Source organism: Sparus aurata, chromosome 23 (assembly GCF_900880675.1).
Source record: "Sparus aurata chromosome 23, fSpaAur1.1, whole genome shotgun sequence".
NCBI classification, from domain to species: Eukaryota; Metazoa; Chordata; class Actinopteri; order Spariformes; family Sparidae; genus Sparus; species Sparus aurata.
In genome coordinates, this window is record NC_044209.1 from 3,582,817 (window position 1) to 3,600,162 (window position 17,346).

General features: G+C 39.7%; 1 protein-coding gene across 2 annotated transcripts; it reads right to left on the reverse strand.

Annotated features, from left to right (window-relative positions):
- Nucleotides 1–1,676: 1,676 nt before the first annotated feature.
- prkar1aa (protein kinase, cAMP-dependent, regulatory, type I, alpha (tissue specific extinguisher 1) a) lies at nucleotides 1,677–15,732 on the reverse strand. Of its 2 annotated transcripts, none has more exons than XM_030408586.1 (11): nucleotides 15,555–15,732; nucleotides 12,137–12,324; nucleotides 11,542–11,709; nucleotides 9,267–9,358; nucleotides 9,124–9,185; nucleotides 8,981–9,027; nucleotides 8,204–8,362; nucleotides 8,057–8,117; nucleotides 7,816–7,937; nucleotides 6,262–6,343; nucleotides 1,677–6,117 (listed from the first exon to the last, which is right to left on the reverse strand). In XM_030408586.1, the coding sequence occupies exons 2-11, from the start codon at nucleotides 12,308–12,310 to the stop codon at nucleotides 5,945–5,947; spliced, it is 1,140 nt and encodes a 379-aa protein (XP_030264446.1). In that variant the 5' UTR covers nucleotides 12,311–12,324; nucleotides 15,555–15,732; the 3' UTR covers nucleotides 1,677–5,944. The 2 variants fall into 2 exon arrangements, with proteins under 2 accessions (XP_030264446.1, XP_030264445.1); XM_030408585.1 differs by having other exon boundaries at nucleotides 11,542–11,712.
- Between the last annotated feature and the right edge of the window lie 1,614 nt (nucleotides 15,733–17,346).

A 17,346-nucleotide genomic window follows, 5' to 3' on the forward strand; every position in this document is an offset into this window, starting at 1 on the left:
GCTAGACTGGATATACAGTATATTGCGGATATCTGTGAGGAAATTCTTCCTTATTAAAAAAAAAACATTTTCAGATATCCACACTGGCACTGTTCCTAGGACAAATGATGCCACTTTTGTCATTCATATGTACTGCTCTTGTAAGTTCAGGTATTCACAACTAGAGTTTTGACATCCAGTATGAACATTCTAGATATCTTCAATTAAATTCACAGGAAAAACTGGGCTGCATGTGCTTTTCATAAATCTATCACCCAAGTCAGAACAGAAAGTTCTTTCTTAGCTCTTAAAACATTTTTTTAAACCTAAAGTGTCACTAAACTGCACTGTAGGGCAGTCATTTCCACCACTATCTTTACACATAAGTGTACTGAAGTATATTATTATATACAAGTTAATTAAATTTAGTTTAAAAAGTTCATTAAAAGCCCAGAATGCACAAGGTGGATTTCTTTCTGCCAATACCGACAGAATAACAGATAATTCAGTTTAAAGTTCTTAACCTGTAGTATATTCACACCTGAAGGTAATAAAAGGCTTAGATGTACTGAGCAAAAATGGATAATTAAATATTCCATAGCTCTTTTATGTCTTATGGTGTTAAAATATGTAGACTTAAGGCAGGAACACACCGGCCCAACCGTTGGACGTCTGAAGCGTTTGGAGAGGCTCGGACGAGGTCTGGAGCAAATATGTTTGGTGTGTTCAGCTGCGTTGGAAGCTTTCGGAGCCGCGCGGACGTTGTCGGATCCGACTGAGCATGCGAAGTCTGAGGAGGAGGGCCGTCGGACGTCTGAGCCATTGGATTCTCTGATTGGTTGTGTGCCAGCTGAATAGCCGTTCTGATTGGCGTTGTGCTAGCGAATCAGCGCGGTGTGTGGGAGGGACGGAATACTGTGTGCGCTTTGTTTTTCTATGCACTCCGTTCCGTCATTCCCCGTTTTCATGTTTTGCAGGACTGGCACAGACTAGTTGTTCTGTCCGTTCAGGATGAATTAATTCTTGTTCGTCTGGTAATGCCTCACTGCATGTTTAGTATGCAGCTGTTTTTATCGGAAATAGTTAAGTTTCGTTTTGATCGAAAGTAAAGAGAGTTGCGTGCATAAGGTTCTCGTTTACAACTCACAACACAAGCGCCACCCGCTTATTGCATCTCGCGCAAGCGCAGAACGTACACGCTACTGTGGAGTAGGCAGCACGTCGAAGCGGTGTGTTCAATGCAACTTTTCTGCCGAACAGGTCAGACAAGAGGCAACGGAGCGGTCGGAGAGTGGTCGGATAAGGCAGTTGGACGTCTGGGCGGTGTGTGGGGGCCTTAAAGGCTTCACTACACTCCCTCCTCCCTGAGCCATGTGTTACAAATTACGATTGTGCTGTCACAGACGTCCACATCGGTGAACATGTTTGTCTCTGTAGTCTACATGGCATGGCTTTACTTGAGTTCCACTTCTCCTTCTTCTGTCGTTTTTTTTTTTAGCAGATCTTAACTAATTTTCAAGGCATGACAATGCTGGGCTTGTTATGTCAATGTAAGCACTTTAGCTCATTGGCTCACAGGTTGTGATAAATAGCCGTTAATAGGCATTTCTCAATAACTGGTCAATAATTTATCAGTCTGATGTATTTTGTGCATTCCAAAAATGAAGTTATCAAAAGTAACTTTGGAAGACACACAATGAAAACACTGATCTCTTTATTGCTTGAACTGCTGTAAGGAGGTCCTACAGAGAAATCCAAAACACACCAACATTAAAACACAATCACTCACAATCTGAGGAAAGGCACAAAAAGAATGGTCCTCTGGAGACTCACAGCAGGCTTCCGCACTGACTGAATGGAGCACAGTGAGCTGTAGAACTAAGGCAGAAAATCAACAACGACACAGGTTTCTGAGTTCAGCTCTAAATATTCACACTAGCGCTTGCTGATTTAGCTTTCGACCATCTAATAAGTCAGAAATACTGTAAAAGTCGTAAGATACAGTTGACAAACAAGAAAAATACAGTACCAAGTCAAAAAGTCACCATACTGTATATGACAAAAGGGTGCAACACTAGTGAATTAAGACATCTTTGAAAAACGTAACAGTTCCATGACAATTTGTGATTATGCGTGTTCAGAATAAAAACATCAAACAAATCAAACGGCAATGATTTACATGTTTAGAAAATAAATGATGATAAATGATGAGGCCAAAACTAACTGGCAGGTCTTCTACAATGACTGCACAGAATGAATGCAGGAAAATACTGTGTGAGTAGATGTAAGAGAGGAGGTGACACAAAGCGGCAGAACGGACAAACTGACAAGCATCGGCAAAGAGTACAAGGCAGGGACTGTAACCTTCCCACCTGAACATGAGCTTACTGATAGATGGGACTGGCTATCAAACCTCAACACCTTTTTGATACCAACTAAAATGTGCATCTTCATTTGAGATTCAATGCTCAAAGCTCGCATCGAGTCCTCATCCTCTTCTTTACTGATCTGAAGGTTTCTGATGGAATAAAAGTTGAAGACTATATATATGTGTGGCTGTTTCTGTTTAGACAACGTCGAACATTTGACCACTCCGACTCTTATCAATAAGGATATTGTACAAAACGTTTTGCCGTTTCTGACACTGAAGTATCTGAAAAAAAATCTATTTTGGTATTAGTACAATTTTATCTGAAAAATAAAAATACATTTATCTGACATAATGGACATAGTATCTTGATTACAAACTGATGATTCACTGACGAGGAACTCCACCAATTTTACACATTAAGAGGGGTTTCCTCATCATTCAGCCTAAGACAACAATTTGTATACAGTACTCCGTGGTACTTCAATCTGTGAATAAAAAAACGAAACAAAACAAAAAACATAGTGATAAGCAGGGTTACCTCAGCTATCATGGGCTTGGAGTAACGAATGTTTAACAAAAAGCCTACTGAATAAACTGAAGACACTGGCTTCTTGGTGTTTACCAGACACCAAGGGATCAAACAAGAGGACACTCTGCTGCCAAGATATCCTGACAATTCTTTATAAATCTGTCTCCCAACCATACAGCTTTAAGTGCTATTCTAGATGTTTTTGAGAAGCCCGTTGTTTGATTTGACATTAAATGTTATTTTTGTACTTATTTCGGAAGATGATCAGTTTTTTGAAGTTTTCAACCTGAATATATGGGGCAAAACGGACATGTCACTATCATATAACAAAGAACACAAAATCATAAAGACAATGTGATAAAGTCGACTTGGGACTGCTTTACAGTCTAAGAGGGATTTATCGACGGGCACTGAAGTTGTTATATCCATTTAAGCTCTTCAAATCCACTTGATTACTTTGACAAAAACTACTACTGCTTTAGCTTTACTGCTTTGTTAGTTTGTTAGCTTGGCATTTTAGCGAAATCAATACATCTCAATTGATCGGACCAAACTGTCAGTGAGCCAGTCAGTGCTGCATTGTGGCCCCAGAGACCCCTGGGAACCTTCACAGAGTTCTGCAAGCTGTTGATGTTTGCTGCCAGTCCTGCTTGGTCTACAGTAAGTTTCATTTTAATGTGATAATATATCTGGGTCACAAAATAACATATTGGAGCCTGCTATCGCGAATCTGTGTCACTGTCGTCGCGAATAGTTTTGATGTGACATATTCGCAAGTGGGCATTTCACATTCTCTTGTTGTTCATTTGACCCCGGTGTGTCAGGGCCTTTAAGCAGTGTGATCATCTCAACAGGATTTAAAAAAAACGTTTATGGTCGCAAAACCAATGAGTGTCCTCTTTGTCTTCTGATTTTCTTAAAAATGTGTCTGAAAGTTATATCAACAATGTGTTTGCAGCACCTCTGATGTCCCTTTCATTGGCTAATTAAATAAAAGAAAAAAACCATCACATTATTTGCATCCAAGACTAATACAAACCATCCAGAGAAAAAGACAAATTTGTTCCTTTTTAAGACTTTAAAATATATGTAAAATCCCAGCATCATATTTGGCTCTTCCAACAGGTAACAAGAGATTTCTTTGTTTTTTGTTTTGTTAGTGCTGACCTGTGCTCCCTTTACATGACAAGATCAGGCATACACTAAAACTTGGCTTAACAACATATAAACATTTGCTCTTTGATTATATAGAGTTGTATATCACAAAATGTGCAAAAATATAGTAATTTCCTCTTAATCTATAGATCTGTAGCAGTACTGTGAATAGGACAGAAGAGCACATGTCAGCAGAGTTAAAGGACTACCTGGACATTTTGAGTATCCTTATAACAAAAACAACTAATTATGAGGGGCATTTCACCTAGACATATATATTTAAAGACCACAGTGAACACTAAGAGAAAATGTTACTGAATATGTACTTATCATTATTTGCACTTCCATCAATTAAGTGGTAATAACCAGCTGGTACTGTTGTCAAACTGTGTGACAAGATGCAGGAAAACCATGTAGATCAGTGTCAAAGCAATCCTTTAAGTATAGGTTTAAAAAAACAAGAAAAAAAGGGAAAAAAAAAATCAAACTAGACTTCAGAGACCTCAGACACGCTAGCTGAGGTTGTACTTGGGTAAAGCAGTGCTTTGAACTAAATGCTAAAACCAGCATCCTGATATAGTCACAATGACTATAATAATATGTTTATGATCAGCAGATGGCTACCATCTTAGTTTAGCATGTTAGCATACTAACATTTGTTAATTACCACCAAGTACAGCTGAGGCCATTGGGAATGTCATAAGTCAAACAGGTATTTGCTCATTAATTTGGTCAAAGTTTAAGACAAACTGTGGCACCAGAAGAAGAGTTGAGGAGAGTATCACCAAGATTCAATTCAAAAATACATTTCTGACATGGTTCGTGCACAGTCTGGGACAGGAAGGCCCTGCAGCAGCTGAATTAAACCACTCAGAACATCTCTGGTGCCCATCTACAGAACATCAGTGATACTGGTTCAGCAAGATGTGTGCACAGAGCCCAAAGGATACTAGAACAACCGACCCAGCCACAGTCGGTTCACCCTGCTGCCAGACTACAGAGCAGCTTCTTTCCTAAATCATGTTTTTTTGTTATGCAACCCTGTATTGAAGAACGACAAATAAATGAGCCTTGAATCTCCATCCCCAGGAGAAGGTGGATGACCAAATTGTATGGCAAATTTGTGGTAAATATTTCAGTCCGGACCAAAGTGGTGGACTATCTGAGCAACACTGTCATCCCTGGAAACCTGTTGCTAGCATGGCTAAAAACATCTCAACAAATAGAAAAGAGCAGCAACAAACAGAGACAAATCTTTTGGTGTACCGCGTCACAAACTTAAAGCTTCCTCAGTCAGCATGGAATCTTCTGTCAATAACATCCAGACAAACGAACTGAGCATTCACACTGTCAACATGTGACCTAATACTGCCAAATGTATCATGGAACAAATGAGCTTGCAATTCAGATTGCTTTTTGCTTCTCTTCACATTATTCATATCCTATCTTAATTTGACTCAACTATTTAATTGACACACTGAATGAAATTGTGCCTCATAATTTGTCCCCATCATATAATGTCATGTGTATTTTACATAAATACGGTCATTTTGATGACATTTGGTGATCAGTATATATACACTTGTCACTTGTGACTTCTGAACTCACATTGATAACAGTGTGAATGCACAGTGGGTTATGCATATACTTTTTCATTTCAGCAGCTAAACTGCTATTTGGTGATGAAGAAACACTCATAAAAGTCTCTCCTTCACACAACCCAAATCATATCATCTGAGTACATAATGAAAAATAAAATAAATAAGAGAATAAAAAAAGAGGAGTAACAGATGTATGAAACTGATCTTGTGGGGGTCAGGTCGGTGTGTTAATATATGTGAGAGAGGGCAGAAGTAGGAAAATAAAGCGCTGGTGAACCCTGCAGTAGAGTCTGCTAGCTGCTGAAAAGCTCAGACAGAGAGGGAAACAAAGCTGTTGTACTGCTCAATGTTTCTCTTCAGGATGTCAGAGCAGGGGCCCAGGAGTCGTTCAAACCGAAGCCGGTCCAGTTTGACACACTTGAGGGGTCCGCATGCAACAACAGTGGCAGCACGGGGCCGGTTCATCAGCAGGGCGATCTCACCTGAGGGACATAGGAAAGACAACCAGTTTGATGGAGTCCTGCCAACAGTCATTTCAGCAAGACAATGTCAGCAACTACCTGGTCCCAATGAAAATGTGTCTGTACTGTAGATGTCCGCCAGAGCATTGTGTTTTTCTGACTTACCAAAGTAATCTGACGTTCCGAGTCTGCCGACCTCCACAAACTCTTCGTCCACTGACCGCCTTTGGAGCACCACTGCTGTCCCCTGACAATACAACAGACCAATCTTGAACTACATATTCCAGAAATCAACAGCGGTTCTCAGAAAATCCAGATCAAGATGCAGATGGATTATACCTCTCCAGAAAATATGAATTTGAACTGTTGTTATGTTAATGGAAGAATGACTGACTCTGAAGAAAAGAAGCAACCTTTAGTTGTTATAGATTACGTTGCGCACTATTTGACACTAAATATGACTCTTACTTAAACTGATTAAACTTGCAGTGCAGAACTTTTCTTTTCCCCTTTTGCCGTAGACGGTAATTAGAGAAACACATGCTTAAAGCTCTATAGAGCACAGACAGACCAAACCGACATCAAAGAACGAGCAGTGATGATGGCTGACTCCGGTGTCACCTCATGTTGCATTTTAACTGGTCAAAAAGATTACTATGATACAGAAGTGTTTCCTCACACCCCACTTGCTAATTGAGAACATGTCTGATAAAAAGTTGCAAATGACATTGACGAAGAGGCAGAGGTGAAAAATAAGGTGAAAATTTCACCCATTTAATAAGCATTAAATGGGTGAAATAATGGATACTACAGCAACAGGCAGACAGTGACTTAACCAGCATGGTGTAAATTCAATGTAATGGATGTTCATTTAAATGTTAGGTCCTGCACTGTAGTTTTGTTTTAGCAACAAATAAAACTGATTAGTCTAAATCAAGTCTAGACTTTGATTAGAGATGAGATAATATTCCCGTCACAGTATAATGGATTAATAATGGATTGGATTTGTATGGCGCTTTTCAAGTCACCCAAAGCGCCTGACAGGGTTCCAGGTTCCATTCATTCACACTCAGTCATACTGGTGGTGGTAAACTACGATAGTAGCCACAGCTGCCCTGGGGCAGCCTGACGGAAGCGTGGCTGCCATTCAGCGCCTACGGGCCCTCCGACCACCACCTCAAACATACAGCAGTCATACACATTCACACGAGGCATGGTGGGTGAAGTGTCTTGCCCAAGGACACAATGAACATGATAGCAGTTGGCCGGGTGGGGATCGAACCGCCGACCCTCCGAACATAGGCCGACCCGCTCTACCACCTGAGCCACGGTCGCCCCATGTATGTTTTTATCAATAACTACGTAGAAGTTGTTTCCTGCTTAAGTCATATGTAAGATCAAAGCTGACTGTAACTCTTTTTTTAATAAATAAAGCCAAAAGGTATTTCATTTGCTACAGCAAGGACACTAGGGACAAGGAGCATCCCCACAAGTAGATTTATTGAACCACAAACAACTGTTCAACTGAAAAAGCTTTCTGCATGGAGCCTTCAAAAGTGTACAGCATGTTACACTGATGCTGATATGTAGACCTACTTCAAGAGCACTGGGCTTAACTGACAGTGGTCTCTTGTTCCACAGTGGTACCCTGTTGACCAAAACTAATGTCCCATAGAAACCAGTTTGAGTAGACTAGTGTTTGTTGCTGGTGGTATGTACCTCCAGGATGATGAAGAACTCGTCACCAGGCTCTCCCTGCACCACTATTTTCTGGCTGTCCTCAAACTGTACCGTCTCCAAGGCATCAGCCACTGTCAGGCGCTCCCACTTGTCCAGAGACTCTGTTCAGGAGCAACACTCGGTCAACACTTGGTCAACACTTACACTCATCTGGATATATAGTATACTGTTCATGGCAGCTTTTCAGTAAAAATGACAAACAGTGAACTTAAGTGCTTACCTAAAATGGACACCTTGCTGAGGAACTCCTCATACATCTTGCGCTTTCTCAGAGTGCTTCCCTTAAAACAATAATAGTCATATGAGAACCTGATCATAATGTTTCCCTTATTTCCCTTAATTGTTTGGTCAGGTTTGCACAACTTACCATCAGTATTCTCCTGTAGCTTTCTCTGTCGATGCCCCACAGTTTGACGTTGGCCTTGGCCCGGACTGTAGCTGCACGAGGGGTCCCATAGATCAGAGCCAGCTCCCCAAAACTGCCTCCCTCACCAATGCTGGTCACAAATTGATTGTTCACATAAACCTAGGAGACAGTGCCAGGGACAAATGTTTTACAGCAAATCTGTTATAGCTACAATATGATGAAATGCTGCTGGACTGGGTCGTGGGCTGAGTCCGATATCAGTCTGTCCTGTATCAGTAAGTGTTTTCTTGCCAGTTTAGTGAAAACATTTGTTTCCCCATTTACCTCAGTCATATGTCTCCTATGTTACATGACAAAGAACATAACACATGTGAATTCAGTAACAAATGATTTAAAAAAGGTAAAAAATGAAAGTTGTTCTATTCAATCATCTGACTTCAAAAAACTAATTTCTCACACCCTCAAACCTGACATTGCTGACCATTTCCATTACACAGGATATCGAGAAAGCAATAGCAGGCAGACGATGCACATGTTCTTTGTTGTGGAAATTAAAGCTTCACTTATATTTTTGGCCACTTGGGGGCAGCAAAAAAAGCTGAAATACAATTCCACAGAGCAAATCCTAGTTTTTAGTAGGAAGTCATTTCTGTGTTTTTTGTTTCAATAGTTATCCTTAATGTTTCCATCACTGAAGCCCACCTAGCTAAAGAAGTAAAGAGAAATACAACTTTTCAAATACTGGAAACTGTAAAAAGAGAATAAGACAGCTCTTACATCCATCTCTCCTTGGTCGATGACATAGAAGTTGTCTCCCTCATCACCTGGAACAGGAGCAGGAGGGACAGGTGACCCATGAATTAATTAACAGAAGAAAAATACAACAAGTTTTTTTTATGTAAGATGGTGTTAAAACTCACCTTGTTGGATGACTGTTTCTCCAGCAATGTAGTTGACAGAAAACATTGCATCAAAAATGTCACTGAAGGGGGAGAAAATGAGCAGATAAGCACAAAATGCTTTGAAAAAGATTGCTAAACACTAAAATGATTGGTGCCATTACCTTCTCTCATTGTCGTCCAAGTGGGCAAACAGTACATTCTTGGCCATGGCTTTGGACAGGGCAGCCATGCTCTTGTAGTCTTTTGGGATGACCTTTGGTGAAAAAAAGCTTATTTAGATTCTTCTAGTGCATTTCAGTGAATTTTAACACAGCCATATGCAAGAATTAATAAACCAAACGGTTGGCTTGTGTCCTCTGGTGACCCTCTTCTGCTATTATACAACAGTGACGCATGAGACAGGCAGATACTGTAGCGCTGTGGTGAACATACTGAGGGAATTCAGGCCTTGTATTAAAAGGTGCACTTTGTACTTTTGGGGGAAGAATTTCATGGACTGACCTTTTTTCTGCCTAAACAAACTAAATAACTCTTTGTTTTCATGACTGAATAAACAAACTAACCTTAAAGGACAACACAATTTACACTGTTTACTGTGCTTATGTGTGTTGGACCCTGCCACCTATCTAGCTTCAAACAGTGTTCTGGGACCTTATTATCGTCTGAGAACAGCTTTCACTTACGGAAAAATAAATATTGAGTTTATTCTATTACCTCATTAATATTGTAAACATTCAAAATTCTGAGTTTGAATTTCTTCAGCATACCTACATAGTGACTCTTTAACAACCCAACTTAGTGATCCGATCACAAGTGGACAGGTTTACATCGGTCAGTTCACTGTGGACATTAATGTGCATCTTCTGATTGGATTTCACGTCCTACTCTATATGCAAATGAACACATACATCAATGGAACAAATTGACACAATGTTTTTTTTTGTTTTTTTTTTTACACAAATATCAAGTTTAGCCTAACTCAACAACTCACAAGAAAGCAATTTTTTAAGGGAGTGTGTGGGGACTCTCTCTATTGGAGGTAATGAAGTGTCCACTTCTGATCTGATCTTGATACCAGGTCTGATCAGACTCTATTTCACTGTTGCACTGGCATTTAAGTTTTCCAGTTTTTCCTCAATGTGTGTATTAATGTTAATGTGTTTATCTAAAGCTACACTGGTTAAATTGTTGGTCCCTTGGGGGCAGCAGAACAACGGACATATCATCATCTTATAAAGTTATACTTAATGTGTTCGGACACAGTCACTTACCAACACATACAGTAGACACAGAGCAACACAAGTCATCATTTTTTTAAGATATGTTTTTGAATCCATCACATTTGAGTCACATCTTTCGACTCTCTGGTTTGGTCTGCCATAATCAGACCCTTCTCACAGTCACCAAAGCAAGAGGGGACACATGGAGGACCATAGAGGAGAGGAAACACCTGGTCTCTTCAAGCCACCTAGACTGAAGGAGAGGATTGCAGCCCAGTACAGAGAAAACGACAAAGAAGTAAAGAAGACAGCATGGAGAGACAAATGGCCATACGTAGAACGACTCATGCAGGAAGCTGAGACAGCCGCGGAACAAAAAAGTTTACATTATCACCAAGAAACCACAGGTTGATGGGACAGGATTTTGATACGCTCAAACCCATCTGGAGATCTACCAGCCTCAGCATCCACACTTTGACCAGGATCCTTAAAAGCAATATCTTTTCGGTGTGCTCCTGTATGGCTCAGACTGTTGGAAGACCACAGTCGCCATAGAAAGAAAACTGGAGGTGTTCCAGAACAAGTGCCTCAGGCGTTTCCTCAAGATCTTTAGGCCAAACACCATCTCAAATGGGGATCTTGGGAGCAGGGCAGAATCCGTGACTATGCATGATACCATCCAGATGCACCGATGGAGATGGTTTGGACATGTTTTGTGTTTTTCTAATTCTCTTCCCAGAACAGCTTCGCTGCACACCCCAGGGGAAAAGATACTGTGGGCTACCCAAAGAAACCTGCAGAACAATTGAGAAAGAACTGAAAGACAAAGGACTAACTCTAGAGACCGACCCCAGTACAGCAGCAGACAGAGTGAAGTGGAGATCCCTGTGCCAGACACCACAAAGAGGATGAGTGAGAGTTAGTGTGGTTTGCTCTTACTCCTGAGAAATCATCTTTTAGCTGCTAAATGCTCCCCTTTGTTCACCAGCTAGTTTCTAACTGCATCTGTCACTAAAAACAGCTGCCCCCTGCTGCTGTAAACAAAGCTGATGAGAGCAGTTTTCAGAAAATAAGATGATTTAGGCTAAAATATGTGGGTTCATCACTACAAACGTCATTACACATTCTAGTAGTTTTAGGTATAAAAATCTGGATTTGTGCAGCTTGAAGAACAGTAGTAAGGCGTGCAAAATGTAAAGAAATGATCACTACCAACCTTTCTGACATAGGAGGCAGCATCTTCCTCAGTGTAGACCTCAGCACTGATGGCTCCTCTCCGGCTCCGACCCCTCACCACAGGGTTCATGGGTGGAGAAACTTCTTCCTCACGCGAATCTGACCGCGAGCGAGACTTCTGCTGGGAAGCCATCTGCTGAGCCTCCTCCTGCTGGGCAACAGGCACACAAAACCACATCTGAGCTGCTCAAAGGCTGCATGACTTCTCAAAATCTGAATTCAATGAAATTAAAATGTAGTCGTTATCTCTTCACACCTATGCTGTTGGAAAGTGGTGAAGTTCCTAAGACACTTCTGGATATTCACAGCGAAACAGCAGTTCAACAGTCTGCTGTGAAGCTCCAGAAATGTTTTATGGACAACAAGACTTCACCTGACTTCCCATCAGCATGAAAGTGAGTAGTTATTGACCGACTTTCATTTCTGGGTGAACTGAAACTTGCATGAAAAACGTTTGATATTGTGTAAACATTAACACTAACATTAAATCAAATAAGACATTGAAATCTAAGACAGTTTCTCTTAACACTGACTTCACAGAGAAACTTGTTACAGTCACATGTGTCAGCACACACCTTTTCCAGTCTTTCAAAGTAGTCCCTGAGGAAGGCCATGGGCCTGTCTGGCCGAGCCATGCACAGCTGGATGATGCAGTCCTTTAGCAGCTGCTGGATGTTGTGCTTCTGGACATACTGCTCACACTCTCGAAGGCTCCGCTCCTCTTCACTGCTCATACTGCCTGATGCCATCTTTGTCTTGTGACCTGGAAGGAGAGGAGAGGGAAATACACTGATGAATCAAAAAGATGTCTTCTGCTATTCTGTATGGATAATAGAGGTGTGGACATTTTACACTTAGAAGACATGGTAGATTCTGCATCAATGCAGAGACAGAGCATTATTAAGAGTCTTGCTTGTTGCTTCCATGCTTTGAATTATGGGCGGACATTAGGCTAACGTTACTTATGTAGGAGGTATGTGGGAGGGAGGCAGAGATCATCTACAAGTGGGCACATGTCAGACCTTATGAACTTGCTGGGAATCATGAACTGGACGAGACCCACGCTGCCTCACAACAATTACTAATCACATTAGCCATTTTCAATTGAAGCAAACATCTGCAGTCAACAAATACCTTATCTTAAAGCTGCTATGTGAAAACAATATTATTGTAGATAACATCAAATGTGAAGGCGCTGCTGATGGATAAATGTTTTGTTATTATAATGTTCATGTACTGAGGTACAGATATTGAAAAGCTTTTCATTTTGAAGACTGCTGTAGTCAGATAATTGGAAGGACTTTCTGGATAAAAGGGGAATTTAAATGATGAGAAAGTCATAGAGATCATTGAGGATGCCATACACTGAGGTGCATGGAGAATCGCTGTGCATTAGAATCGCTGACAGCTGAATCATAATCAAATTGAATTGTGAAGCCAAGTAATTCACACCTCTAATTGTTAGGCAAATTTGACTTATTGAAATGGGAGTTTACCAAATGAGAGTTACAAATAGCATGTCTCCTGTGAAGAGGGCAAAGCACTTCTCACTTTCCGTTATCCTTAATATCAGAAGAGAATGTCATGTCCAATTAATGGCTAATCGTCACACAACAGGATTATAAAGCTTCTCTGAATTCTCTGAAATCTTTGATTCACACCTTAAACCAGATCCATTAAGAACTGATATCATCAACTACTCCTGAGTGATAAAACAATGCTAATGATTAAATAAATGGATGATGACAAAGGAATCAGCCAAACTATTTTATGTAACTTCACTTTAAAATGTGCTATTTTGGAAAGTTTTTTTCATTGAAGTAACATTAAATTGATCAGAAATACAATCTAGATTGTATTGAATAATACATTAATTACCGTGGTAAATTACTATTTTATCTGCAAATGGCCAATTATGATGGAATATCTACATGGTTGAACAGAGGACCATTTTCAGCAGCCTTCACTCCTGTGGTCCAGTGGCAAATTGTGTTAGCTAATCCAAGTTTTGTGTTAAACGGCCAACTGATCTTTAGAAACCCCTGTACAGTCATGTCAGCACAGCTGAAACTAGCAACTGGCTGGCCAAGCTGGATGCCAGTGTGCTGTGTGGTGAATGTGTTGATGAGCTGCTGCTGCTCACTCGCGTGTTTGTGTTCAAACAGGCAGCATTGCTGCTGCAGCATGGTTCATCAACACATTCGCCTCAACCTTGACCCTTGTCCCAATTTGTTTACATGAAGTTTGCCTTTGATAATTATCAATAAATATGATGACTTGATTTTCATTAAACCCATTGAAAGAGCGAGAAAGCAGGAGGGGGTAAGAGAGGGAGGGATGGAAGGAAAAATAGAGTACACAGGAGAAAAAAAATGCTTTTCACCCGTTGTGCGTATTCTCTTAATGTCTGTGACATATTCTACAGTTACAGATATAAAAACTGTAGTGAAACGCTGCTATGATGTCCGCATGACTGTTTACAGGTCGTTTTCAAGTCTATATTTGCCCAGAACTGTGCAGGTGTTGCAGCAGAAACAGGCAGAACTAAGCACCCAGCCTCGCTTGACACACACGAGAAGCATGACCCTTGCAGTGTGGCTGGTCTAACCTGGTCACATGTGAAGAGGCAACTATGGGATGCCAGTCTTCTCAGCAGAATAGCAAAGAAAAGCCATATCCAAGATTGACAAATAAAAGGAAAAGATAAACAATAGCACAAGAGCAGAGACATCTGGAAGCTGTGACACTGAAATGCACCTTAACTATGCATAACTTAATGCATTAGTAATGACGGTAGAAAACAAATCATAAGAAAAAAGGAAATTTGAAAAGACAACAAAAAACAACAACAACTCAAAGCTACTTTTAGTTTTGATGTTTAGGAACTGTCATGGTCATTTCTGAAAAACACAGGACTGACCACAGGAGAGGAGTAGACTTTTCTTTATTCAAACACTCGCAAGTGGACGCCTCAACCATCAACTTGAAATGCCTTCTTTGGGTTTACTTTTATACATGCACACAACATAAACTTACACAAACACCTGAAGATCATACATCACAACTCTCGACATGATTAACTTCTGTGGCTCCAAGCCAAGTGTAAGACAAAGGGGTGGTAATGTAAGAAGAAGAAAACAAACTTAACAAACTCCTTCAAAAATAACTCCTTGACCCATGTCCAAGGTTGTTTGTCCCAAATAGCATTCAGGGCCTCACAGGTGGTGTGAACAATACCAGTCTCTTAAAGAATATCACCTAAGCAGTATTTTCCCACTACAGGTCTGCTGTCCTGTTAAAAAAAGGGACACCATGTCCTTTGAGTGGAAATTTAAACTCTAAAGATTAATATTAACAATATTAATGAGGTAACAATACAAAGTCAGAAATATTTATTTTTCTATAAGTGAATAAACAAGCTGTTCTCAGAGGAAAATAAGCTAGAAAGGTGTCCGGGTCCGCCACATATAAACAAAGTAAACAGTATAAACTGTGTTGTCCTTTAAGGTCAGTTTGTTTATTCAGTCGTGAAAACAACGAGATTTTGATTTTTCAGTTTATCAAAGAGAACTGTAGTACAGTAGCTACTTGAGTAAGTTAACGATAAATATATAAATGCAATTTCTTTAACAGTTAGCTAGAAGTTGTTTGTTAGCAACCATTACTATCATCTATCGGGGTAACGTTACGTAACTAACTAGCCGACGCTCGACGAACGTCCGTCAAAACGTTCCGTAATGAACGTAATGAAAAGTTACTGTTATTTATCCTGAGGATATTTTTATGAGTAACTTCCATCCATCTTGGATATCAACCACATGAGCTAAATTATGTTAGCTTAGCGAGCTAACTGTTAGCCATCGACAGTCTGGTCTCAAAACAATTCGAGAATCATAGCTTTACTGACACAAACAAATTACAAATGAAGAATTGTGTCCATGATAATGTGACAGATAAGAGTATTCACATTGCAAACTACGCAAAAACGCTCACCAACTATGAAATGACGTGTATCCTGCTTGTTTTTCTTCGGCTGAGTCCAACGGAATTCAGATGAGCTGCGCCTCGGCTGGATAGCGGACGACGGCAGGCGTCATCAGGGGGCGGGGCCAAAGAGCAGCGATCAAGTGGGACAGCAGCAGCAGCAGCTGCTTTCTTCGCCTTCTTCGCCTTCTTCTTCTTCTTCTTCTTCTTCTTCTTCTTCTTCTTCTTCTGTGGATCGCAAACCAACGTGTAAAGGTGCATGCCGCCACCTACTGTACCGCAGTTTGTAGCCTCATGGGCTTCATGTGCTTTAGGTTACATTCTACAAGTAAATGAGTAATAATAATATTACACGCCCCATGTTTAATAAAAAAAGTATGCAGATAGATATATTTAAAAAATGCAAAAATAATTATACATATACATATACAGACACATATACATAATTATGTATACACATACACATGCACATATGTACATAACCATACACACATATTATATCTTACAATTTAAACCTGTATCCTTGTAGGGCTCCCTAAAACCCCTTCCAAACTCCATCTCTGCCCTAGTTCATATATCCTACTACATAATTCATTCCACATCATATTTGCTACATTTCATAGCAACATGTTCAACATTTTCAGAAACTTCTCAGCATCCTTCGGTCCGTAAACACCCACATCCTTTTACACCTGAGTCCAATTGATTTAAATGTTATCAGACACACTGATCAGTCTGTACACAGTCTTCAGTTGTTGTTCATTATGACATCACAGCCTATTAAACTCTCTGTAATGTCTTTTCATGGGTCAACCTCCATTTTACATAAAGTATTACGTAAATCAAATTCATATCAATTTGCTTCTTTTTATAGATCAACTGAGCAGAACTGTCTCTCTCAAACTAACTTAATACACAGACTATATTAATAGTGAAACACAAGGGAAAGAAATATAGGACCATAGTTCTTATATTTGATATATTAATGATATGTATCGGAGATTTTATACTCACTCCTCACATCCAACTCGATACTTTAACAGGCTGATTTAGATTACTCCAATGTTGATATAGATAATAGTTATTTTTTGCGTGCTGTTTACAATATTAATGTGGGCTAATTAGGTTCCACACTGGCCATACAGCATGTCTTCTGTTAGCAGAATAGCATACACCTTCAAAATCAGACAAACTGACTGCTGAGTTCAGCAGTCAGTTTCTACAAGTAAATGAGTAATAATAATATTACACTCCCCATGTTTAATAAAAAAAGTATACAGATATATATATTAAAAAAATACAAAAATAATTATGTATATACATATACATATACAGATACATATACATAATTATGTATGTATGTATAGATAGATAGATATACTTTATTGATCCCAAGCTGGGTTATTACGGTGTAGCAGCAGCATTACATGGAGACAATAACAACACAATGAAATAAGATACACATACACATATGTACATAACCATACACTCATATTATATCTTAAAATTTAAACCTGTATCCTATACTCACTCTGTCTGTGAGGAGTGAGTATAAATCTCTCTCACCACCAGTATAATCTTCCAGAGCCTTCTGGAAGATTATATTGGTCACTTCTCATTTTTCTATGACTTTTTATGGAAAAAGAACAATGTATCAATTAACTGAAGAATAATTAACCCAAGATAAGCGGACGGCAATAATTGGATGGATGGATAAATTGATAATTGTTTGTTGCAATTCTAATCCAATCTGTAAACTATAGCCAAAATCCAGTAGATACATCACTGAAAGTCAAATAAG